Source organism: Narcine bancroftii, chromosome 5 (assembly GCF_036971445.1).
Source record: "Narcine bancroftii isolate sNarBan1 chromosome 5, sNarBan1.hap1, whole genome shotgun sequence".
In the NCBI taxonomy this organism is placed as follows: Eukaryota; Metazoa; Chordata; class Chondrichthyes; order Torpediniformes; family Narcinidae; genus Narcine; species Narcine bancroftii.
In genome coordinates this window covers 190,332,020-190,359,073 of record NC_091473.1, presented here as the reverse complement: position 1 = coordinate 190,359,073, position 27,054 = coordinate 190,332,020, and the positions used below count along the sequence as shown (strand labels likewise).

General features: G+C 57.7%; 1 protein-coding gene across 7 annotated transcripts in view; it reads right to left on the bottom strand.

Moving 5' to 3' along the window:
• Positions 1–916: 916 nt before the first annotated feature.
• Positions 917–27,054, bottom strand: part of LOC138764428 (solute carrier family 25 member 44-like) — a 198,276-nt gene continuing 172,138 nt past the window's right edge. For all 7 annotated transcript variants that reach the window (XM_069940346.1, XM_069940348.1, XM_069940350.1 and 4 more), the window contains 3 exons: positions 17,931–18,572; positions 11,055–11,182; positions 917–3,610 (listed from right to left, as the gene is read on the bottom strand). In XM_069940346.1, the coding sequence (XP_069796447.1) occupies positions 3,419–3,610; positions 11,055–11,182; positions 17,931–18,572 (962 nt within the window). In that variant the 3' untranslated portion in view covers positions 917–3,418. The remainder of the gene's footprint in view (positions 3,611–11,054; positions 11,183–17,930; positions 18,573–27,054) is intronic.

The window sequence follows — 27,054 nt, the reverse complement described above, 5'->3', positions numbered from 1 at the left end:
TGTGGAATTTGAGCATTTTTTTGAATTGGCAACAAACGTTAATTCTGCCACGGCCACAGGAAAAGGAATTTCAGGGTTGCATGTGAAGTCATCTTTATACTCCAACCTGTCCTTGATTTGCATTGAATAGTTGTGCGTCCTCTCCTGTCAAGGGTGAGCACTCGCCAAACAGCAGGGCCGCACAACGCCTCTGGTGGGATACTGTGCAGCTCAGCTGACGGAGGCAATGACAGGCCTCTTCAGCACCTCCCCTGCAGTGGTTCAGGGTTTCCGCAGGATTCAAGGGGCACCCCCGTCATCCCAACAGAGCAAAGGTAACTGGGGGGCACGCTGTTCGAGTGGGGTTCAAATCCAGCAGTGTCTGCAAGGGCGTGTTCTCCCCCGTGTTTGCGTGGGTTTCCTCCGGGAGCACCAACCCTTCAAAAGCAGGCAGGGGATTGGCAATGAATTGGGGTATTCTGGCAGCACAGGAGGGGACTGCTACCGCGCTGTGTTGTAATAAACGATTACCGCAGGGTCGGTGCCAAAGGAGGGGGGGCATCCGTGGGCTTCTCACCTCCAAAAAATGAGGGGAGAAAGTGGGAGGGGGAGAAAGTGGGAGGGGGAGGAGAGGGGCCGCTGTCGCAGAGAGGAGAAGGGTCGGGGGAGACACTGATAGCTCCCCCGAGTGCGTGACGCTTAACTTACCGCATCATCGTGGGGGCTGGATCCCCTTTAAATCATTGGGTTGGCAATCTAATGGGTCCATCTCCCTGCAGCTTAAAAGGTGCTGAAAGCAGCTTTTTCTCCCACTAATTGCTCCTAGGGCCTGGGTCTCGGGAAGGCTTCCCAGGTGCTGCATCTTAAAAGCACATAGCAATGAACGGTGTCCTGTAACCTTGGGGCTCTTACAAGTGAAATGAATAAGTCATTCCAGAACATTTATACACTTTTATTTTGATTCATATGTGCACCGTGATGCGGAGAAACGCTGTTCCGTCTGGTTGTTTACGGATAGTCAGATGTTAATCAACGAGAACTTGAGATTCACATTAAGTTCTGGTCACCTCATTACAGGAAGGATGTGGAAGCTTTGGAGAGGGTGCAGAGGAGATTTACCAAGATGGACAGAGCTGGGGAGGGAGTTTCTCTTTGGAGAAGGGAAAATAGAGTCAAATTAAATTACGAAGGCTTAGATGAGGTGGATAGCCAACACCTTTATCCCCAGGGCGGGAGTAGCAAACACCGGAGGACGTCTGTACAAAGGGGTGAGGGGAGATATTTTTCTCTCCCCAACACAGAGAGTGGTGGGTGCCTGGAATGTATTGCTGGGGCTGGTGGTGGAGGCTGGGACAACAGGGGAGGGGAGGGGGACAACGACGTTCAAAAGATCCTGAGGCAGGCTCACGGATTACGCAAGGGTTATGCGTGTGAGGGAGGGAAGGATTGGACTGATGGTGGAGCAGGTCAGCTGGGCTGAAGGCCCTTCCTGGTGGGAGGAAGGTTCAGTGATCAGGTTGCCTAGGAAGATGGGGGCGCCGCCATGGGCGTGGGCCCGCAGAGAGGAGGGAACGGAGACAAAGTACTCCCGAGGGGTCCAATGGCCCAGCGTGACTACTGTCTGAAAGCGTGGCAGGCCTTAAAACAGCCCGTTCAAGAAGCTGACGGTGATTTTGATTAAAACCCCGCGACCGCAGGGGCCGTGCCCAAGGCAACGGCTCCCGCAGCCACGAGGGATAGGGGTGACAGACTCCGCGGAATCAGGGTACACAGGGAGATGCCCCCCTGTTTGAGAAGGGGATGGTGACTGGCGGTGGCAGACCAGTGAGAAATGACGCCGGCAACCGCGGTCAAGGGATTCCCACTGGGCTGCGGGCCGCTGGAGACCAGCTGAAGGGACATCAGGATTCAGAACTGGGGGTTCCTGATGGTGTCGGATGTTCGAGAGTTTGGGGGGTCACTGGAGGCGAATCCACGGACACTCAGTGACTTGGGGGGGGGGGGGGAAGAGAGCTCTGTTTTGCCTCTTTTTCTCTGACTGTCAGAGGCGCTTCAAGCAGTTTCTGCCGATGGCGAATCTGTCCGCCTTATGGCGGATGAAAATAAGTTCCATATATTACACTGTCTTTATTTTATTTTATTGATGGTCAGTACATCTCTCAGGGAGGGTGGGGGTAGGGAAATCACCAGGATCAAAGCGGGAATAACTGGATACTCTCACCAGATCCTGCCCTTTGTGTCATTCAGCTGAGACTTGCTTGGTTGTCAGCTGGCAACAATGGAAAGGCTTTGCCCCTTGCAGAGTTGGGGGTGAGGTTATTTGCGAGATGGCCTGGGGCACAGTTCACTTGGGAAGCAGAGAGAAAAAGGAGGAATGTTTGAAAAGGTGTTTCTCCTGTGGGGGTGGACCTTGCATTGTCCCCCTGGACAAAGGAGGTAGCCTGGGTTAGGGGGAGGTGAAAATATCCACACCCTGCACCCTGGCTGTGGGCAGGCGGGAGAGAAGGGGAGTAGGGTTAATCATTGAAGCAAGGCCCACCCAGGTGGAGGGAAGGAGGGTGTGAGAAGGAGGTCATGGGCTGAGGGGAGAGAGTGGGAGGGAGAGACTGGAAAAAAAATGGGGAGAGGGAGGGGGAAATTGCATGATTTGGAGGGGGAGATGAAGGGGTTGAGGAGAGAGGGGAGATGGAGGGAGGGAGAGATGGAGGGGATTATGGGGAGATGGGAAGGGGGGTGAATCTGATCCCCAAGCTTTTGTTGCCCCCCTATGAATTCCCACTCAGGACCCCCTCCCCCCAGATGATTCAATCCTCCCGGAGACCCATCATGGGTGCAGACGACTGATCAAGGGCACCATCCGGTGACTCCTACCTCATCTCTCCACCGCCTGGCAGAGACACCCTGCAGTGCTGCTGAGACTACCACAAAGCCCCTTCCCCACCCCCAGCGGTGAAGACCCCACCCTCTGTTCCTGCCAGGGTGGGGTAGGAAGCTCCTGTCAAAAGTGGAGGGGGGGGAAAGAGACTTGACGGGGTTGAGACATAAAGTGGGATGGGGTTGTGCGTGAGGATTCAGTGCTGAAAGACTGAGGGGTGGGGGAATGGAGGGTGTTGAAAGACTGAGAGGTGGGGGATTGGAGGGTAATGGGAGACCGTAGCCCTCCGGGCGGGCAGGTCAACCACAGGGACCACTCCCCTCCTGCCCAATGGGGTCCAGAATGCAGTGGGTGTGGGGAAGGGGGGGGGGGTTTTAAAGTTCATTCAGGAGGAGAGGGAGAAGGAAAGTGGGGGGGGGTGGATTGACGCAAAGGACCCACCCTCACCATGGGTTCTGTGTGAATTCACCACCAGGTTTTGGGAGCGGGGGGGGGGGGAAGAAGTTGATGGCTCACTGCGGGCTGCAATGTTATTCACAGGGGTCCGTGGAGAGTGGGTGGGCTTTACCAGTGGCGGGAGTCCACCAGCTCAGGGCGCAGGCTCAGCTTCTTCAAGGTCTCGTAGCCCACCACGATGCAGATGGCGGAAGGGGTGGAGGAGAGGATGCGGGCGGACAGACCCTTGGTCAGGCCCCAGGCACCTTCTTCCACTATCAGCTGCTTGAATGTCTGAAGCATAGAGTGGCGTCCTTCAACCTGCCGGGGGGGAGGGGGTGGGGGGAGAGCAAAGAGAGAAAATTCCATCAGTTTGGGAAGGCTGGGGGTTTCCAAAGGTCACTCAACCTTCAGGGGGAAGGGGAGTGGGGAGGGGGGACAGAGAAGAGGGAAGGCTCCATCAGTTCGGGAAGGCTGAGGGGGGTGGGTTTCACAGGATGAGCAAAGGCTCGGGTGGAACATGGCGGCTGACAAGCATATTCTGCAGTAGAGTGAACTATGATGCACCTCGGGAAGTCCCAGTGCAGGGGGCAGGGGGAGCAGGGGGGCAGGGGGAGCGGGGGGGAGGGGGGAGAGGGGGCAGGGGGGAGCGGGGGGCAGGGGGGAGGCGGGGGGCAGGGGGGAGCGGGGGGGCAGGGGGGAGCGGGGGGCGGCGGGCGGCGGGGGGAGCGGGGTTCGGCAGGGAGGAGCGGGGGTCGGCAGGGGGGAGCGGGGGTCGGCAGGGGGGAGCGGGGGTCGGCAGGGGGGAGCGGGGGTCGGCAGGGGGGAGCGGGGGTCGGCAGGGGGGAGCGGGGGTCGGCAGGGGGGAGCGGGGGGCGGCAGGGGGGAGCGGGGGGCGGCGGGGGAGCGGGGCGAGCGGGGCGGGCGGGGCGAGCGGGGCGGGGGCGGGGGCGGGGGCGAGCGGGGCGGGGGGGCGAGCGGGGCGGGGGGCGAGCGGGGCGGGGGGCGAGGGGCGAGCGGGGCGGGGGGGCGAGCGGGGCGGGGGGCGAGCGGGGCGGGGGGCGAGCGGGGCGGGGGGCGAGCGGGGCGGGGGGCGAGCGGGGCGGGGGGCGAGCGGGGCGGGGGGCGAGCGGGGCGGGGGGCGAGCGGGGCGGGGGGCGAGCGGGGCGGGGGGCGAGCGGGGCGGGGGGCGAGCGGGGCGGGGGGCGAGCGGGGCGGGGGGGCGAGCGGGGCGGGGGGCGAGCGGGGCGGGGGGCGAGCGGGGCGGGGGGCGAGCGGGGCGGGGGGCGAGCGGGGCGGGGGGGCGAGCGGGGCGGGGGGGCGAGCGGGGCGGGGGGGGGAGAGCGGGGCGGGGGGTAGACTGCGACGGGGGGAAGACTGCGACGGGGGGAAGACTGCGACGGTGGGAAGACTGCGACGGGGGAAGACTGCGACGGGGGGAAGACTGCGACGGGGGAAGACTGCGACGGGAGGAAGACTGCGACGGGGGGAAGACTGCGACGGGGGAAGACTGCGACGGGGGGAAGACTGCGACGGGGGGAAGACTGCGACGGGGGGAAGACTGCGACGGGGGGAAGACTGCGACGGGGGGAAGACTGCGACGGGGGGAAGACTGCGACGGGGGGAAGACTGCGACGGGGGGAAGACTGCGACGGGGGAAGACTGCGACGGGGGGAAGACTGCGACGGGGGGAAGACTGCGACGGGGGGAAGACTGCGACGGGGGGAAGACTGCGACGGGGGGAAGACTGCGACGGGGGGAAGACTGCGACGGGGGAAGACTGCGACGGGGGGAAGACTGCGACGGGGGGAAGACTGCGACGGGGGGAAGACTGCGACGGGGGGAAGACTGCGACGGGGGGAAGACTGCGACGGGGGGAAGACTGCGACGGGGGGAAGACTGCGACGGGGGAAGACTGCGACGGGCGGAAGACTGCGACGGGGGGAAGACTGCGACGGGGGGAAGACTGCGACGGGGGGAAGACTGCGACGGGGGGAAGACTGCGACGGGGGGAAGACTGCGACGGGGGGAAGACTGCGACGGGGGGAAGACTGCGACGGGGGGAAGACTGCGACGGGGGGAAGACTGCGACGGGGGGAAGACTGCGACGGGGGGAAGACTGCGACGGGGGGAAGACTGCGACGGGGGGAAGACTGCGACGGGGGAAGACTGCGACGGGGGGAAGACTGCGACGGGGGGAAGACTGCGACGGGGGAAGACTGCGACGGGGGGAGACTGCGACGGGGGAAGACTGCGACGGGGGGAAGACTGCGACGGGGGGAAGACTGCGACGGGGGGAAGACTGCGACGGGGGGAAGACTGCGACGGGGGAAGACTGCGACGGGGGGAAGACTGCGACGGGGGAAGACTGCGACGGGGGGAAGACTGCGACGGGGGAAGACTGCGACGGGGGGAAGACTGCGACGGGGGAAGACTGCGACGGGGGGAAGACTGCGACGGGGGGAAGACTGCGACGGGGGAAGACTGCGACGGGGGGAAGACTGCGACGGGGGGAAGACTGCGACGGGGGAAGACTGCGACGGGGAAGACTGCGACGGGGGGAAGACTGCGACGGGGGGAAGACTGCGACGGGGGAAGTCTGCGACGGGGGGAAGACTGCGACGGGGGGAAGACTGCGACGGGGGGAAGACTGCGACGGGGGGAAGACTGCGACGGGGGAAGACTGCGACGGGGGGAAGACTGCGACGGGGGAAGACTGCGACGGGGGGAAGACTGCGACGGGGGGAAGACTGCGACGGGGGGAAGACTGCGACGGGGGGAAGACTGCGACGGGGGAAGACTGCGACGGGGGAAGACTGCGACGGGGGGAAGACTGCGACGGGGGGAAGACTGCGACGGGGGGAAGACTGCGACGGGGGGAAGACTGCGACGGGGGGAAGACTGCGACGGGGGGAAGACTGCGACGGGGGGAAGACTGCGACGGGGGGAAGACTGCGACGGGGGGAAGACTGCGACGGGGAAGACTGCGACGGGGGGAAGACTGCGACGGGGGGAAGACTGCGACGGGGGGAAGACTGCGACGGGGGGAAGACTGCGACGGGGGGAAGACTGCGACGGGGGGAAGACTGCGACGGGGGGAAGACTGCGACGGGGGGAAGACTGCGACGGGGGGAAGACTGCGACGGGGGGAAGACTGCGACGGGGGGAAGACTGCGACGGGGGGAAGACTGCGACGGGGGGAAGACTGCGACGGGGGGAAGACTGCGACGGGGGGAAGACTGCGACGGGGGGAAGACTGCGACGGGGGGAAGACTGCGACGGGGGGAAGACTGCGACGGGGGGAAGTCTGCGACGGGGGGAAGACTGCGACGGGGGGAAGACTGCGACGGGGGGAAGACTGCGACGGGGGAAGACTGCGACGGGGGAAGACTGCGACGGGGGAAGACTGCGACGGGGGGAAGACTGCGACGGGGGGAAGACTGCGACGGGGGAAGACTGCGACGGGGGGAAGACTGCGACGGGGGGAAGACTGCGACGGGGGGAAGACTGCGACGGGGGGAAGGCTGCGACGGGGGGAAGACTGCGACGGGGGGAAGACTGCGACGGGGGAAGACTGCGACGGGGGGAAGACTGCGACGGGGGAAGACTGCGACGGGGGGAAGACTGCGACGGGGGGAAGACTGCGACGGGGGGAAGACTGCGACGGGGGGAAGACTGCGACGGGGGAAGACTGCGACGGGGGGAAGACTGCGACGGGGGAAGACTGCGACGGGGAAGACTGCGACGGGGGGAAGACTGCGACGGGGGGAAGACTGCGACGGGGGAAGACTGCGACGGGGGGAAGACTGCGACGGGGGGAAGACTGCGACGGGGGGAAGACTGCGACGGGGGGAAGACTGCGACGGGGGGAAGACTGCGACGGGGGGAAGACTGCGACGGGGGAAGACTGCGACGGGGGGAAGACTGCGACGGGGGGAAGACTGCGACGGGGGGAAGACTGCGACGGGGGGAAGACTGCGACGGGGGGAAGACTGCGACGGGGGGAAGACTGCGACGGGGGGAAGACTGCGACGGGGGGAAGACTGCGACGGGGGGAAGACTGCGACGGGGGGAAGACTGCGACGGGGGGAAGACTGCGACGGGGGGAAGACTGCGACGGGGGGAAGACTGCGACGGGGGGAAGACTGCGACGGGGGGAAGACTGCGACGGGGGGAAGACTGCGACGGGGGGAAGACTGCGACGGGGGGAAGACTGCGACGGGGGGAAGACTGCGACGGGGGGAAGACTGCGACGGGGGGAAGACTGCGACGGGGGGAAGACTGCGACGGGGGGAAGACTGCGACGGGGGGAAGACTGCGACGGGGGGAAGACTGCGACGGGGGGAAGACTGCGACGGGGGGAAGACTGCGACGGGGGGAAGACTGCGACGGGGGGAAGACTGCGACGGGGGGAAGACTGCGACGGGGGGAAGACTGCGACGGGGGGAAGACTGCGACGGGGGGAAGACTGCGACGGGGGGAAGACTGCGACGGGGGGAAGACTGCGACGGGGGGAAGACTGCGACGGGGGGAAGACTGCGACGGGGGGAAGACTGCGACGGGGGGAAGACTGCGACGGGGGGAAGACTGCGACGGGGGGAAGACTGCGACGGGGGGAAGACTGCGACGGGGGGAAGACTGCGACGGGGGGAAGACTGCGACGGGGGGAAGACTGCGACGGGGGGAAGACTGCGACGGGGGGAAGACTGCGACGGGGGGAAGACTGCGACGGGGGGAAGACTGCGACGGGGGGAAGACTGCGACGGGGGGAAGACTGCGACGGGGGGAAGACTGCGACGGGGGGAAGACTGCGACGGGGGGAAGACTGCGACGGGGGAAGACTGCGACGGGGGGAGACTGCGACGGGGGGGAGACTGCGACGGGGGGGAGACTGCGACGGGGGGAAGACTGCGACGGGGGGAAGACTGCGACGGGGGGAAGACTGCGACGGGGGGAAGACTGCGACGGGGGAAGACTGCGACGGGGGGAAGACTGCGACGGGGGAAGACTGCGACGGGGGAAGACTGCGACGGGGGGAAGACTGCGACGGGGGGAAGACTGCGACGGGGGGAAGACTGCGACGGGGGGAAGACTGCGACGGGGGGAAGACTGCGACGGGGGGAAGACTGCGACGGGGGAAGACTGCGACGGGGGGAAGACTGCGACGGGGGGAAGACTGCGACGGGGGGAAGACTGCGACGGGGGAAGACTGCGACGGGGGAAGACTGCGACGGGGAAGACTGCGACGGGGGAAGACTGCGACGGGGGGAAGACTGCGACGGGGGGAAGACTGCGACGGGGGGAAGACTGCGACGGGGGGAAGACTGCGACGGGGGGAAGACTGCGACGGGGGGAAGACTGCGACGGGGGGAAGACTGCGACGGGGGGAAGACTGCGACGGGGGGAAGACTGCGACGGGGGGAAGACTGCGACGGGGGGAAGACTGCGACGGGGGGAAGACTGCGACGGGGGGAAGACTGCGACGGGGGGAAGACTGCGACGGGGGAAGACTGCGACGGGGGGAAGACTGCGACGGGGGGAAGACTGCGACGGGGGGAAGACTGCGACGGGGGGAAGACTGCGACGGGGGGAAGACTGCGACGGGGGGAAGACTGCGACGGGGGGAAGACTGCGACGGGGGGAAGACTGCGACGGGGGGAAGACTGCGACGGGGGGAAGACTGCGACGGGGGGAAGACTGCGACGGGGGGAAGACTGCGACGGGGGGAAGACTGCGACGGGGGGAAGACTGCGACGGGGGGAAGACTGCGACGGGGGGAAGACTGCGACGGGGGGAAGACTGCGACGGGGGGAAGACTGCGACGGGGGGAAGACTGCGACGGGGGGAAGACTGCGACGGGGGAAGACTGCGACGGGGGGAAGACTGCGACGGGGGGAAGACTGCGACGGGGGGAAGACTGCGACGGGGGGAAGACTGCGACGGGGGGAAGACTGCGACGGGAGGAAGACTGCGACGGGGGGAAGACTGCGACGGGGGGAAGACTGCGACGGGGGAAGACTGCGACGGGGGAAGACTGCGACGGGGAAGACTGCGACGGGGGGAAGACTGCGACGGAGGGAAGACTGCGACGGGGGAAGTCTGCGACGGGGGAAGACTGCGACGGGGGGAAGACTGCGACGGGGGGAAGACTGCGACGGGGGGAAGACTGCGACGGGGGAAGACTGCGACGGGGGAAGACTGCGACGGGGGGAAGACTGCGACGGGGGGAAGACTGCGACGGGGGGGAAGACCGCGATGGGGGAAGTGCGCGAGTGGTGGATGGAGAAGCAATGCAGGACCAGCAGGGGAGGGAGGCCAGACGAGGGAGGGGAGAGAGTCCAGACGAGGGAGGGGAGGGAGGCCAGACGAGGGAGGGAAGGGAGGCCAGACGAGGGAGGGGAGGGAGGCCAGACGAGGGAGGGGAGGGAGGCCAGACGAGGGAGGGGAGGGAGGCCAGACGAGGGAGGGGAGGGAGGCCAGACGAGGGAGGGGAGGGAGGCCCGACGAGGGAGGGGAGGGAGGGTGGACCGAGGGGAAGGAGGGTGGACCGAGGCTAGGGGAGGGAGGGAGGGTGGACCGAGGCTAGGGGAGGGAGGGAGGGTGGACCGAGGCTAGGGGAGGGAGGGAGGGTGGACCGAGGCTAGGGGTGGGAGGGAGGGTGGACCGAGGCTAGGGGTGGGAGGGAGGGTGGACCGAGGCTAGGGGAGGGAGGGAGGGAGGGTGGACCGAGGCTAGGGGAGGGAGGGAGGGTGGACCGAGGCTAGGGGAGGGAGGGAGGGTGGACCGAGGCTAGGGGAGGGAGGGAGGGAGGGTGGACCGAGGCTAGGGGAGGGAGGGAGGGAGGGTGGACCGAGGCTAGGGGAGGGAGGGAGGGTGGACCGAGGCTAGGGGAGGGAGGGAGGGTGGACCGAGGCTAGGGGAGGGAGGGAGGGTGGACCGAGGCTAGGGGAGGGAGGGAGGGTGGACCGAGGCTAGGGGAGGGAGGGAGGGTGGACCGAGGCTAGGGGAGGGAGGGAGGGTGGACCGAGTCTAGGGGAGGGAGGGAGGGTGGACCGAGGCTAGGGGAGGGAGGGAGGGTGGACCGAGGCTAGGGGAGGGAGGGAGGGTGGACCGAGGCGAGGGATGAGGACCAGGGCAGGGATGAGGACCAGGGCAGGGATGAGGACCAGGGCAGGGATGAGGACCAGGGCAGGGATGAGGACCAGGGCAGGGATGAGGACCAGGGCAGGGATGAGGACCAGGGCAGGGATGAGGACCAGGGCAGGGATGAGGACCAGGGCAGGGATGAGGACCAGGGCAGGGATGAGGACCTGGGCAGGGATGAGGACCTGGGCAGGGATGAGGACCAGGGCAGGGATGAGGACCAGGGCAGGGATGAGGACCAGGGCAGGGATGAGGACCAGGGCAGGGATGAGGACCAGGGCAGGGATGAGGACCAGGGCAGGGATGAGGACCAGGGCAGGGATGAGGACCAGGGCAGGGATGAGGACCAGGGCAGGGATGAGGACCAGGGCAGGGATGAGGACCAGGGCAGGGATGAGGACCAGGGCAGGGATGAGGACCAGGGCAGGGATGAGGACCAGGGCAGGGATGAGGACCAGGGCAGGGATGAGGACCAGGGCAGGGATGAGGACCAGGGCAGGGATGAGGACCAGGGCAGGGATGAGGACCAGGGCAGGGATGAGGACCAGGGCAGGGATGAGGACCAGGGCAGGGACGAGGATAGAATGGAGACACCGTGAACCTGCAGCACGTCATCCCTTACCTGTACTCGAGCTCGGATGACGTCCATGGGGTTGGTGAGGGTGGAAGATGTGGCAGCGGCCAAAGGTCCAGCAACAGCCTGAACCACGAGGTGGGGGCACACAGTCGGAGTAACATAGGAGAGCTGCTCTGTACCCACAGGACAGAAGGGGAGAGGGTTATGTGAAATACAGTACAACAGGATATGGTACAGACCCGGCCCCACCAGTACTGTACCCCGGTGTAACACAGGGACAGACCCGTCCCCACCACTACTGTATCCAGGTGTTACACAGGGACAGACCCGGCCCCACCAGTATTGTACCCCAGTGTTACACAGGGACAGACCCGGCCCCACCAGTACCGTACCCCAGAGTTACACAGGGACAGACCCAGCCCCACTAGTCCTGTACCCCAGTGTTACACAGGGACAAACCTGGCCCCACCAGTACTGTACCCCGGTGTTACAGTGAGAGACCGTACCCATCAGTACTGTACCCCGGTGTTATACAAGGCAGACCCATCCCCACCAATACTGTACCCCAGTGTTATAAAGTGACAGATCCGCCCCCACCAGTACTGTACCCCAGAGTTACACAGGGAGAGACCCACCCCCACTACCAGTACCATACCCCGGTGTTATATAGAGACAGACGCATCCCCACCAGTACTGTACCCAGTGTTACACAGGGACAGACCCGTCCCCACCAGAACGGTTCTCCAGTATTATATAGGGACAGACCTGTCCCCACCAGTATGGTTCTCCAGTGTTATACAGGGACAGACCCATCCCTACCAATACTGTATCCCGGTGTTACTCAGGGACAGACCCGTCCCCACCAGTAATGTACCCCGGTGTTACACAGGTTCAGACCCATCCCCACCAGTACTGTACTCCAGTGTTACACACTGACAGACCTATCGCCACGGGTACAGTTCCCCAGTATTACACGGTGATGGATGGACACACGTGGATGGGAGGTCGTCACCGCTACAGAATCCTCGGTCGGAAAGGGTTAGGACTGGCACTTCAACTTTCCAGGGTAGACAGAGGTGGAGATTAAAGTGGGAGTGTGTGTTGTTGGTTGGGGAGTGGTCATGGCAACAGGCAGAGGGGGACACTGCAATGTGTGTCAGTCCATGCAATGTGTGTCAGTCCATGAGAACAATGAAGGTATGAGGACCTTGTTTCACCTGTTCCACAGGGCCCCAAATGTCAATGGGAATTGGAGGAGTCAATTTGCAGTAGATTGCTGCCATCTGTAGGACAAATAAGGTTTTCATAGTTGGGGATTTTAACTTTATATATAACAGTACAGGCCCTTTGACCCACAATGGTGTGTATACCTTCTAAAGATAAAGAAAACCCTCCCTACCTCAAAACTCAATTTTTCTTTCATCGATGAGCCTGTCTCAGAGTCCCTTAAATGCCCCTAATGTTCCAGCCTCCACCACCACCCCTGGCAATGCATTCCAGGCCCCCACAGCTCGCTCTCTGTGTAAAAGAAATCTACCCCTGACGTCTTCTCTAAACCTTCCTCCCTTCACTTTGTACGGACGTTGTCATCTGATGTTCGCTACTCCCGCCCTGGGAAAGAGGCGCTGGCCGTCGCCTTATCCGTGCAGCCTTCGCTCCAAAGGGAAAAAAAGCTCCCAGCTCTGTTAACCCTTCCTCAATAGACACTTTCTCTAATCCAGGTAACATCCTGGTGAATCTCCTCTGCCCCTTCTCCGTAGCTTCCACATCATTCCTGTATGGAGGTGACTGGAACAGAACACAATGCTCTAAGTTTGGGCCTCACCAGAAATAATATAGCGAAGCAAACATGACCTCACGACTCCAGAGCTGAATCCCCCCTGACTAATGAAGGCCAGCATCCCACAGGCCTTCTTAACTCTCCAACCAACCTTGAGCGATCTGTGGATCTGGAGCGATACCAGTCAGAGCCCCCAAGTTAAAATTTGGAATTGAAGAAAGCTAAATTTTGAAAGGTGGAGACAAGAACTAAATTAATTGGAATAAGTGGTTTTGACGGGAGAGGAGCACAAGGAAAATGGAAGGTGTTTTTTTTTTAGAAGTCCAGGACACGCACATCCTGTTAGAGTGAAGGGTCAGATGTACAAGCACTGATCTAACAGCACGAAGGCAGCATGGGGCAGGTACGGGCAGCTGAAACCAAGTGTATACCTGGAGGTAAAACACAAAAGTCTGCAGACACTGTGGTTAAAGGGGAAAGCACAATGCTGGAGAAACCCAACAGGTCAAACACGGTACTTTATGTAGCAAAGATCAAGATACATAACCAACGTATCGGGCTTGAGCCCTTCGTTAAGGTATGGGCCAAACTCGATGGAGGGCTCAGGCCTGAAACGTTGGTTATTTATTTTTATCTTTGCTACGTAAAGTACCGTGTTTGACTGGTTGGGTTTCTCCAGCATTGTGTTATTAATGTTTACCTGGAGGAATTTTAGGAACTGCAGGACAAGCTGAAACAAAGAAGTCAGGAGGGTAGAAAGGGGGCAGGAGATAGTTCTGGCTAATAACATGGTTGTTAAATTCTTGGAAGGCACTCCAAGAAATAGGATATACCAGTATTTGGATAGGCAGGGGTTGATCTCGGATAGTCAATTTGGCTTTGTGCTTGGTAGGTTGTGTTTAACCAATCTTAGAGATTTTTGATGTTTACCAGGAAGGTTGATGAAGGGAAGACTGTGGATGTTGTTTAACTTGGCTATCGTGAGGCCTTTGACATATGGAAGGTTCAGACACTCGGTATTCAGGGTGAGGTAGTAAACTGGATTTGACGTTGGCATCACGGGAGAGGCCGGGGAGTAGAGGTGGACGATCTCTTCTCAGACTGGAGGCCTGTGACTAATGCTGGTGCCTCAGGGATCGGTGCTGGGCGCGTTGCTATTTGTTGCCTAGATCAATGATCTGGATGATAATGTGGCGAATTGGATCAACAAGTTTGCTGATGAGACTAAGATTGGAGGCGTTGAGGACAGCGAAGAAAAATGGGCTGCAAAACGGCAGATGGAATTTCATGCAGCCAAGTGGGAGGTGCTGCATTTTGGAAGGACAAACCAAGGTAGGACATGCACGGTAAACAGTCGATCACTGAGGAGTGCGGCAGAACAGAGGGGTCTGGGAATACAGATACATCATTCCCTGAAAGTGGCATCACAAGTGGACGGAGTTGTAAAGAGAGCTTTTGGCATACTGGCCTCCATCAATCAAAGTCTTGAATATAGAAGTTGGGATGTTCTGGTAAAGTTGTGTAAGACATTGGTAAGGCCAAATTTGGAGCACTGAGTGCAGTTTTGATCACCAAACTACAGGAAAGATATCAATAAGATTGAAGGAGTGCAGAGAAGGTTTGCTAGGATGTTGCCTGGACTTCAGAAACTGAGTTGCAAGTTTGGACTTTATTTCCCAGAGTGTAGAAAGAGGGGAGATTTGTTAGAGGTATTTAAAATTATGAGGGGGATGGACAGCGTAAATGCAGGTTGGCTTTTTCCACTGAGGGTTGGTGAGATACAAACCGGAGGACACAGGCTAAGGGTGAAAGGGGAAAGGTTTAGCGGGGACTTCTTCACACAGAGAGAGGTGGAACGAGCTGCCAGCTGATGAGGTGAATGCGGGGCTCAATTTTAACATTTGAGAAGAATTTGGACAGGTACATGGATGGGAGGGGTGTGGAGGGCTATGGACTGGGTGCAGGTCAGTGGGGCGAGGCAGAATTATAGTGTGGCACAGACTAGAAGGGCCAAACAGCCTGCTTTCTCTACTGCAAGGTTCTAGGGACAATCCCAAGAGACTCAATCAATGGAGAAAGAGCGAAACCAGGGGAAATATCGGACCCCAATGTGGTCAACTTTGTGTGGAGTCGCAGGAGATGGGCAATGTTCCCAGTGAGTGCTCCTCTGTTTTTACTCTGGAGAAAGACACAAGGACTGGGGATCTCAGGGCCGTCAATAACAGGATCTTGAGAACAGTCAGTACAGTGGTATCTGGCTCCTCTGGGGATTAGTACTTGCTGGAGAAGTGAACCAATTGCAGGGCACGCCAATTTTAAATGTCTGCATTTTTTACCTATTTATTTTCCATGAATTTATTTTTTTGCCAGTTGCTTGAATTCCAGTTAAGAGAGGTTACAGTATTACAGTTGAAGGGCTTTACAGGAGTACAAAGGTGGTGGGCTGTACAGGGCTTTGGTGAGACCACATCTGGAGGACTGCGTGCAGTTTTGGTCTCCTTATCTGAGGAAGGGCATCCTCACCATGGAGGGGGTGCAGAGAAGGTTCATTAGACTGATACCAGGGATGGAAGGACTTGCATATGAAGACTAGGCTTGTATTCTCTGGAATTTAGAAGGGGGGATCTTATAGAAATATATAAAATTCTTAAAAGTTTAGACAGACGAGATGCAGGAACGTTGTTTCCAATGCTGGAAAAAACCAGAACCAGGTGGTCACAGTTTAAGGATAAGGGGAAAGTTTTTTAGGACTGAGATGAGGAAAAATTTCTGAGAGAGCGGTGCATCTATGGAATTCTTTGCCACAGGTAGTAGTCAAGGCTGGTTCCTTGTCAATATTTAAGAGTAGGTTAGATTTGGCCCTTGTGACGAAGGGCATCAGGGAGCATGAGGAGAAGGCAGGAACCAGGTACTGGTCAGCCATGATCATATTGAATGGCTGGGTAGGCTTGAAGGGCCAAATGGCCGAATCCTGCACCTATTTTTCTAGGTTTCTATGAAGGCCCTGATGTGTATAAAGGTGGAGAAATCGCCAGTGCCTGATCAGACGTGTTGCGAGGACACGGCGGGGAACTCAGGGAGGTACCCTGGACTGAGGTTTAGGAGGGTGGCAAATGTTGTACTGCCGTTCAAGGGTTGCATGGAAAACGCTGGGAACTGCAGGCAGGGAGCCTTAACATCTGTGGTTAGTAAGTTATTGGACCGTGTTCCAAGAGAAATGTGCGTGCACTTAGAACCATAGAATATTACAGCACAGAAACAGGCCCTTTGGCGCCAAAATGTTTCCCTGCACTGTCCCACTAAAGTGTCTGGTACTCGAGGGTACTTGAGATAATGAAGACGGTGACCAAAGATTGGAGCAGGATCTCGATCGGTTGGGCAGGTGGGCAGTGGACTGTCGGTGACTCGAGGAGAGGAACACTGCGGCTGACCGCAGTCAAGGAACGCAACAGACTGCAAGCGGCTGGAGTCTGGCCAAAAGGGGTACCAGGTATCGGAACTGGAATGCGAGACTGTTCCTGATTGTGTTGGAGTTTATGCTCTGGAGCTTGGGTCACCAAGGGTTTGGACTGAAGTCTGTACGGCTGCGGGACCATTGGAGGCGAATCATTGGACACTCGGCAGCTCTGAGGGGCCCCACTTTTGCTTCTCTTTTTCTGACTGTAAGGCGCGCTGGGCAATTTCCACCGACGGTGAATCTTCGTCTGCCTTACGGTCGACTGAAGGAAATTATGTGGAATATTACATTTCCTGTTCTATTACATTACAATAAAATAATTTTAAATCTTGAATGGTGGATAGAATATAATACAGAGAAATGTGAGATGTTGTATTTCGGGAGATTTGAAGTGTTTAGGTCCTACATTGTGAATGGTACAGGTCTGGGGGAGGGTGGTGGAGCAGAGGGGTCTGGGGGAGGGTGGTGGAGCAGAGGGGTCTGGGGGAGGGTGGTGGAGCAGAGGGGTCTGGGGGAGGGTGGTGGAGCAGAGGGGTCTGGGGGAGGGTGGTGGAGCAGAGGGGTCTGGGGGAGGGTGGTGGAGCAGAGGGGTCTGGGGGAGGGTGGTGGAGCAGAGGGGTCTGGGGGAGGGTGGTGGAGCAGAGGGGTCTGGGGGAGGGTGGTGGAGCAGAGGGGTCTGGGGGAGGGTGGTGGAGCAGAGGGGTCTGGGGGAGGGTGGTGGAGCAGAGGGGTCTGGGGGAGGGTGGTGGAGCAGAGGGGTCTGGGGGAGGGTGGTGGAGCAGAGGGGTCAAGGAGTACAGGCACACAGTACCTTAAAAGAGGAATAACATGTCGTTAGGGTGATCATAAAAACTTTCTGCACATTGGCCTTCATTTGTTAGAGTATTGAGTACAGGTGTTAGGAAGTCACATTGCAGTTGTGAGGTCCTATTAGGAGGATTGTGTTCAGTTTTGGTCACTGCGCTGAAGGCAAGATGTTGTCGAGCTGGAGAAGATTGATGAGGACGTTGCCAGGACTCAGGGGCCTGAGCTACAGGAAAGATGTTGAGAAAAGCTAGGGCTTTATCCCTTGGGGCACAGGAGGATGAGGGGTGATCTCACAGTGGTGGACAACATCAAGAGAGGAATAGATCAGGCCAACACAGAGTTTGCCCCGAGTAGGGGAATCAGAGGTTTACGACGAGGGGGGTACATTGCCTCCCTCATTTCTACATCCCAACGGAAACCTGAGGAGTAACTTTTTTTTAATATACAGAGGGTGTTGAGTGTGTGGAATGGGCGGCTGAAGAGGTGGATGGGGCAGAGACTATTGCAATGTTTTTAAAAATATTGGTCGGATCCATGAATAGGATGGGTCTAGAAAGATATGGGGCCAAACGCAGGCAGGTGGGACATTTGGATAGATCCATGGATAGTGCGGGTTTAGAGGGTCGTGGGACCAGTGTGGGTGGAATGTTTGGATAGATCCATGGATAGGACGGGTTTAGAGGGATGTGGACGGGTGGGTCCTGTGCAGGTGGGACATTCAGATGGATCCAATGGATAGGACAGGTTTTGAGGGATATGGGAAGGTGGGAGCAGTGTGGTCAAGTCGGGCTGAAGGGCTGTCCGAGGTGTGCGATGACCAGCTAGACAGCTCGCCCGTGGAGCTTGGCACCCACAGCAATGAACCCGAGATACCCACCGGCGTAGAGGTGGTAGAAGGGCCACCACAGTGCGCTGTTGGGGATGTAGGTCATGAGGGAGGCGGCGTATCCCCTGTAGAAGCCCCGGAGTCCGTCAAGTCGGAAAATCTGCGCCATCACCTCCTTGGTGTGCCCCACGAACAGGCGGCGGGCGACAGGGCCAGACGTCGGCACAGCGGGGCACTCCCCGAAGCGGCCCATGGCCTGGCCACGGACCATGAGGTGCTGGGACACCACGTCGATGGGCACAGTGATGCTCTGGGCCACCAGGGAGGCAGAGCCCCCAGCGATCACCGACTTCACAGCGTTGCTGCTGTGGTAGCGCGCCACATACTTGCGGGTGAGCTCGTAGGTGGTGACGTAGCACTGGCCGGAGATGAGGGTGAAAGTGTTGACCAGGAAGCCACGGTAAAGGCCCGCAGGGCCCTCGGAACGCAGGATCTTGCCGAAGGCGTCGAATGTGCCGGAGTACAGGCTCTTCCCCTTCTGCACCTGCAGTCGGGTGCGGATCAAGGTGAAGGGGTAGATGCTGAGCCGGATGACCATGGTCATTAGCAGGCCAAAGAGGTAGAATTTTCTCTTGTCCAAGTCTTCCCACTCAATGATCTGGATGTTCCTCTTGTTTTCCATGCTCCGGGCACCTGCGGACAGGCGAGGGAGAGGATTCAGCTGGCGCCTGCTTCATCCTGGAGCGTGGCAGGGTGGGGCAGGGTGAGAACACTCTCCACCACACAATGAACAAGGGCAACCACACTCCACAACATCTTTGATGGCTCTGTGGTGGAGAGCACCAAGGTTCCCCTCCGCTACCATCAGCTCAGCCCTCAGCTGCATCCCGGCCCCCACCGCCCCCAGACAGAACAAGGGCAGGACCCCCTTGTCTTCACCTTGTTCTACTAGCCTCTGCATCCAACACACAATCCACGATTTCCACCCACCTACTATGCATTCCTGGCACCAAGCACATTGTTCCCCCATTCTCTTCTCTCCATCTTGAGCAGGGACAGCTCCCTCCGTGTCTCCCTTCCCCCTCAGCACCTACCCCTGTGGTCACAGGAGGTACAACACCTGCTTCCACACCTCTACCCTCAATATCACTCGGGGCTCCAAATAGTCTTTCCAAGTCAGTTGTTTTCAACCTTTTTCTTTCCACTCACATTCCACCGTAAGTAATCCCTCTGCCATCAGTGCTCTGTGATTAGTAAGAAATTGCTTACAGAAGGAAAAGTTGAGAATCACTGCTCTAGACCTAATTGTTAATGAAATATTTTGCTTGAGAAAAATGGTCTTTAGTCCATTTCCTTTGGAGTCATGAAACTGTGTACATAACGAGTCAATAAGGGACGATTAAAACCAGTGGTTCTCAAACTTTTTCTTTCCTCCCACATCCCACCCTTCAGTAATGTGGAGAGCATTCTGGCATCACTGCCTGGAACGGAAGCGCCAACGCTCAGGACAAGAATAAACTCCAGAGGGTTGTTAACTCAGTCTGCGACATCACAGGCACCAGACGAGGACATCGACATGAGGTAGAGTCTTAAAAAAAGCAGCCTCTATCCTCAAAGACCCCCACTACCCTCTACACCCTGCTACCATCAGAGAAAAGGCACAGGAACCTGAAGACGAGTGCATAGCGGCTCAAGGACGGCGTCTTCATCTCCGCCACCAGATTCTTCAATGATTAATGAACCAGACACTGCCTAACTTGTCGTGCACTATTATATTTACAGTAATGTTGTAAGAAGGTTATAAAATGAATGATGATTCTGACCAATCACAGGGCACCTATGGAATGGCGATGACTTCAGGTGATACATGAGTGGAAAGAAATAGGTTGAAAACCGCTGTTCCAAGTGAAACAACCACTTCTGCATCTGGAGGGGGTCATCAACTGGTGCTCCCCTCCACTCCGTCTCCTTTCCTCCAATTCCCCTCTCCCTTCCCTCTACATTCAGAGTGACACGACCTCCTGCTACCCCTTTTCACTTTTTTTTTTCTAACACCTTCGCACCTGTTTCCACACACAACCTCCAGTTCCAGCTCAGTTGTCGTCTCCTCCACACCCCCTGACCATTTTGATTCGGGCTACTGTCTGCGTCACAGGCAGACCTGAAGAAGGGCTCAGGGCCAAAAATTTTCCTGACACATTAATTCCTACGGATGCAGCATAAACTGCTGAATTTCTTCAGAACATTCGAGTGTTGCACTACAGTCCCAGCAACTGCACACAGAAGGAACACAGAGACAGACCCGTCCCCACCAGTACTGTACCCCGGTGTTATACAGGGACAGATCCGTCCCCACCAGTACTGTACCACGGTGTTACACAGAGACAGACCCATCCCCACCAGTACTGTACCACGGTGTTATACAGGGACAGATCCGTCCCCACCAGTACTGTACCACGGTGTTACACAGAGACAGACCCATCCCCACCAGTACTGTACCACGGTGTTATACAGGGACAGATCCGTCCCCACCAGTACTGTACCCCGGTGTTACACAGGGACAGACCCATCCCCACCAGTACTGTACCACGGTGTTATACAGGGACAGATCCGTCCCCACCAGTACTGTACCAAGGTGTTACACAGAGACAGACCCATCCCCACCAGTACTGTACCACGGTGTTACACAGAGACAGACCTGTCCGCACCAGTACTGTACCCAAGTGTTACAAGGGGACAGACCCATCCCCACCAGTACTGTACCACGGTGTTACACAGAGACAGACCTGTCCGCACCAGTACTGTACCCAAGTGTTACAAGGGGACAGACCCATCCCCACCAGTACTGTACCACGGTGTTACACAGAGACAGACCTGTCCGCACCAGTAATGTACCCAAGTGTTACAAGGGGACAGACCCATCCCCACCAGTACTGTACCACGGTGTTACACAGAGACAGACCCATCCCCACCAGTACTGTACCACGGTGTAACACAGAGACAGACCTGTCCGCACCAGTACTGTACACAAGTGTTACAAGGGGACAGACCCATCCCCACCAGTACTGTACCACGGTGTTACACAGAGACAGACCCATCCCCACCAGTACTGTACCACGGTGTTACACAGAGACAGACCCATCCCCACCAGTACTGTACCACGGTGTTACACAGAGACAGACCTGTCCGCACCAGTACTGTACCCAAGTGTTACAAGGGGACAGACCCATCCCCACCAGTACTGTACCACGGTGTTACACAGAGACAGACCTGTCCGCACCAGTACTGTACCCAAGTGTTACAAGGGGACAGACCCATCCCCACCAGTACTGTACCACGGTGTTACACAGAGACAGACCTGTCCGCACCAGTACTGTACCCAAGTGTTACAAGGGGACAGACCCATCCCCACCAGTACTGTACCACGGTGTTACACAGAGACAAACCTGTCCGCACCAGTACTGTACCCAAGTGTTACAAGGGGACAGACCCATCCCTGGCAGTACCGTACCACAGTGTTACAGGAGGACAGAACCACCCCCACCAGTACTGTACTCAAATAATACACAGTGGCAGAACTGTCCCCCATCAGTACTGTACTCGGGGGTTTCCCAGTGAAAGACACGTGCCTCCAATACTGTACCCTGGTGTTACACAGGGACAGATCATATCCGGCAGTTCAATACCACAGTGTAATACGTGGACAGACCCACCCCCGGCAGTACCGTACCAGAGTGTTCCAGGAGGACAGACCCATTCCCACCAGTACTGTACGCCGGTGTAACACAGTAACAGACATGTCCCCACCAGTACTGTTCCCCGGTGTTATACAGGGGCAGACCCGTCCCAACCAGTAATGTTCCCCGGAGTTACACAGGGACAGACCCGTGCCAACCATTACTGTACCCCGGTGTTACACGGGGACAGACCCATACCCAGCAGTACGATATCACAGTGTTGCAGGAGGACAGAACCATCCCCACTGTACTGTACTCAAATAGTACACAGTGACAGACCCATCCCCATCAGTACTATACACCAATGTTTCACAGGGTAAGACATGCCCCACCAGTACTGTACCACAGTGTTATACGGGGACAGAACATCTCCAGCAGTAAAGTATCACGGTGTTACACGGGGACAGACCCATCACTGGCAGTACCGTACCACAGTGAGGCAGGAGGACAGACCCATCCCCACCAGTACTGTACTCCTGTGTTACACAGGGACAGACCCGACCCCTCCAAGACTGGAGCCCAATGTTACACAGGGACAGACGCTTCCCCATCAGTACTGGAGCTCAGAGTTGCTCACGGAAAGACCAGTCCCCACCAGTACTGAACGCCAATTTTACACAGTAACAGACCCGTCTGCTCCAGTACTGTACCTCAGTGTTACACATGGACAGACCTGTTCCCACCAGAACTGTGCTCAGGTGTTTCACAGTGATAGGCCCATCCCCTCTAGTACTTTACCCCTGTGTTACACAGGGACAGACTCATCCCCAGCAGTACCGTACCACAGTGTTGCAGGAAGACAGTTCCATCCTGACCAGAACAATACCCCGGTGTTACACAGTGACAGAACCATCCACACCGGTACTGTACTCGGATGTTTCCCAGTGACAGACCAGTCCCCACCAGTTCTGTACCCAATTGTTACATAGGGACAGACCCGTCCCTACCAGTACTGTTCACCGGTGTTGTACAGGCACAGATCCGTCCCCAACAGTACTGTACCCCGGTGTGACACAGGGACAGATCAATACCCACCAGTTCGGTACCCCATTGTTACACAGGGATAGATCTGTCCCCACCAGTAAAGTAATCAAAAGTTACATCGTGACAGACCCATCCCCACCAGTACTGTACCCCGGTGTTACAGTGACTGACCCGTCCACACCAGTACTGTAATGCAACTTTACACAATAACAGACCCTTACCCACCAGTACTGCACCCTGGTGTTACACAGTGAAAGACACGTGCCTCCAATACTGTACCCCGGTGTTACACAGGGACAGATCATATCCGGCATTTCAATACCACAGTGTAATACGTGGACAGACCCATCCCCAGCAGTACCGTACCACAGTGTTGCAGGAGGACAGACCCATCCCCACCAGTAATGTATGGTATTTCACAGGGACAGAACCATCCCCTTCAGTACTGTACTCGGGTGTTTCACAGTGACAGACCTGCCCCTACCAGTACTGTAACCTGGTGTTACACAGTGACAGGCCTGTCCCCACTACTACTGTACCCGGTGTTACACCATGACAGACCTTCCTCACCAGTACTGTTCCCTGGTGTTATACAGGGACAGTCCCGTCCCCAAAAGAACTGTACCCCGATGTTACATGGGAACAGACCATCTTCGGCAGTACAGTACCACGGTGTTACATGGGGACAGACCTATTCCCGGCAGGACTGTACCACAGAGTTGCAGGAGGACAGACCCATCCCCACCAGTACTGTACCCCTGTGTTCCAAGGAGACAGACCCATCCCCACTAGTACTGGAGCCCAATGTTAAACAGGGACAGACCTGTCCCCACCAGTACTGTTCACCCGTGTTATACACGGACAGACCCGTCCCCACCAGTACTGGAGCTCAGTATTACACACTGAAAGACCAGTCCCCACTAGTACTGTACGCCGATTTTACAAAGCGACAGACCTATCTTCACCAGTACTGTACCCCAGTGTTACACATGGACAGTCCGGTTCCCACCAGACCAGTACGAGGGTGTTTCACAGTGACAGACCTGTCCGCACCAGTACTGAACCCCGGTGTTTCACGGGGTCAGACCCACCCCCGGCAGTACCGTACCAGAGTGTTCCAGGAGGACAGACCCATTCCCACCAGTACTGTACGCCGGTGTAACACAGTAACAGACATGTCCCCACCAGTACTGTTCCCCGGTGTTATACAGGGGCAGACCCGTCCCAACCAGTAATGTTCCCCGGAGTTACACAGGGACAGACCCGTGCCAACAAGTACTGTACCCCGGTGTTACACGGGGACAGACCCATACCCAGCAGTATGATACCACAGTGTTGCAGGAGGACAGAACCATCCCCACTGTACTGTACTCAAATAGTACACAGTGACAGACCCATCCCCATCAGTACTATACCCCAATGTTTCACAGGGTAAGACATGCACCACCAGTACTGTACCACGGTGTTATACGGGGACAGAACATCTCCAGCAGTACAGTATCACGGTGTTACACGGGGACAGACCCATCACTGGCAGTACCGTACCACAGTGAGGCAGGAGGACAGACCCATCCACACCAGTACTGTACTCCTGTGTTACACAGGGACAGACCCGACCCCTCCAAGACTGGAGCCCAATGTTACACATGGACAGACCTGTTCCCACCAGAACTGTGCTCAGGTGTTTCACAATGATAGGCCCATCCCCTCTAGTACTGTACCCCTGTGTTACACAGGGACAGACTCATCCCCAGCAGTACCATACCACAGTGTTGCAGGAAGACAGTTCCATCCTGACCAGAACAATACCCCGGTGTTACACAGTGACAGAACCATCCACACCAGTACTGTACTCGGATGTTTCCCAGTGACAGACCCGTCCCTACCAGTACTGTTCCCAGGTGTTATACTGGGACAGACCAGACCCCACCAGTTCTGTACCCCATTGTTACATAGGGACAGACCCATCCCTACCAGTACTGTTCACCAGTGTTGTACAGGCACAGATCCGTCCCCAACAGTACTGTACCCCGGTGTGACACAGGGACAGATCAATACCCACCAGTTCGGTACCCCATTGTTACACAGGGATAGATCTGTCCCCACCAGTAAAGTACTCAAAAGTTACATCGTGACAGACCCATCCCCACCAGTACTGTACCCCGGTGTTACAGTGACTGACCCGTCCACACCAGTACTGTAATGCAGCTTTACACAGTAACAGACCCTTACCCACCAGTACTGCACCCTGGTGTTACACAGTGAAAGACACGTGCCTCCAATACTGCACCCCGGTGTTACACGGGGACAGATCATATCCGGCAGTTCAATACCACAGTGTAATACGTGGACAGACCCATCCCCAGCAGTACCGTACCACAGTGTTGCAGGACAGACCCATCCCCACCAGTAATGTACGGTATTTCACAGGGACAGAACCATCCCCTTCAGTACTGTACTCGGGTGTTTCACAGTGACAGACCTGCCCCTACCAGTACTGTAACCTGGTGTTACACAGTGAGAGACCCAACCCCACCAGTACTGTACCTTGGTGTTACACAGTGACAGACCCGTCCCCACTACTACTGTACCACGGTGTTACACAGAGACAGACCTGTCCGCACCAGTACTGTACCCAAGTGTTACAAGGGGACAGACCCATCCCCACCAGTACTGTACCACGGTGTTACACAGAGACAGACCTGTCCGCACCAGTAATGTACCCAAGTGTTACAAGGGGACAGACCCATCCCCACCAGTACTGTACCACGGTGTTACACAGAGACAGACCCATCCCCACCAGTACTGTACCACGGTGTAACACAGAGACAGACCTGTCCGCACCAGTACTGTACACAAGTGTTACAAGGGGACAGACCCATCCCCACCAGTACTGTACCACGGTGTTACACAGAGACAGACCCATCCCCACCAGTACTGTACCACGGTGTTACACAGAGACAGACCCATCCCCACCAGTACTGTACCACGGTGTTACACAGAGACAGACCTGTCCGCACCAGTACTGTACCCAAGTGTTACAAGGGGACAGACCCATCCCCACCAGTACTGTACCACGGTGTTACACAGAGACAGACCTGTCCGCACCAGTACTGTACCCAAGTGTTACAAGGGGACAGACCCATCCCCACCAGTACTGTACCACGGTGTTACACAGAGACAAACCTGTCCGCACCAGTACTGTACCCAAGTGTTACAAGGGGACAGACCCATCCCTGGCAGTACCGTACCACAGTGTTACAGGAGGACAGAACCACCCCCACCAGTACTGTACTCAAATAATACACAGTGGCAGAACTATCCCCCATCAGTACTGTACTCGGGGGTTTCCCAGTGAAAGACACGTGCCTCCAATACTGTACCCTGGTGTTACACAGGGACAGATCATATCCGGCAGTTCAATACCACAGTGTAATACGTGGACAGACCCACCCCCGGCAGTACCGTACCAGAGTGTTCCAGGAGGACAGACCCATTCCCACCAGTACTGTACGCCGGTGTAACACAGTAACAGACATGTCCCCACCAGTACTGTTCCCCGGTGTTATACAGGGGCAGACCCGTCCCAACCAGTAATGTTCCCCGGAGTTACACAGGGACAGACCCGTGCCAACCATTACTGTACCCCGGTGTTACACGGGGACAGACCCATACCCAGCAGTACGATACCACAGTGTTGCAGGAGGACAGAACCATCCCCACTGTACTGTACTCAAATAGTACACAGTGACAGACCCATCCCCATCAGTACTATACACCAATGTTTCACAGGGTAAGACATGCCCCACCAGTACTGTACCACAGTGTTATACGGGGACAGAACATCTCCAGCAGTAAAGTATCACGGTGTTACACGGGGACAGACCCATCACTGGCAGTACCGTACCACAGTGAGGCAGGAGGACAGACCCATCCCCACCAGTACTGTACTCCTGTGTTACACAGGGACAGACCCGACCCCTCCAAGACTGGAGCCCAATGTTACACAGGGACAGACGCTTCCCCATCAGTACTGGAGCTCAGAGTTGCTCACGGAAAGACCAGTCCCCACCAGTACTGAACGCCAATTTTACACAGTAACAGACCCGTCTGCTCCAGTACTGTACCTCAGTGTTACACATGGACAGACCTGTTCCCACCAGAACTGTGCTCAGGTGTTTCACAGTGATAGGCCCATCCCCTCTAGTACTTTACCCCTGTGTTACACAGGGACAGACTCATCCCCAGCAGTACCGTACCACAGTGTTGCAGGAAGACAGTTCCATCCTGACCAGAACAATACCCCGGTGTTACACAGTGACAGAACCATCCACACCGGTACTGTACTCGGATGTTTCCCAGTGACAGACCAGTCCCCACCAGTTCTGTACCCAATTGTTACATAGGGACAGACCCGTCCCTACCAGTACTGTTCACCGGTGTTGTACAGGCAC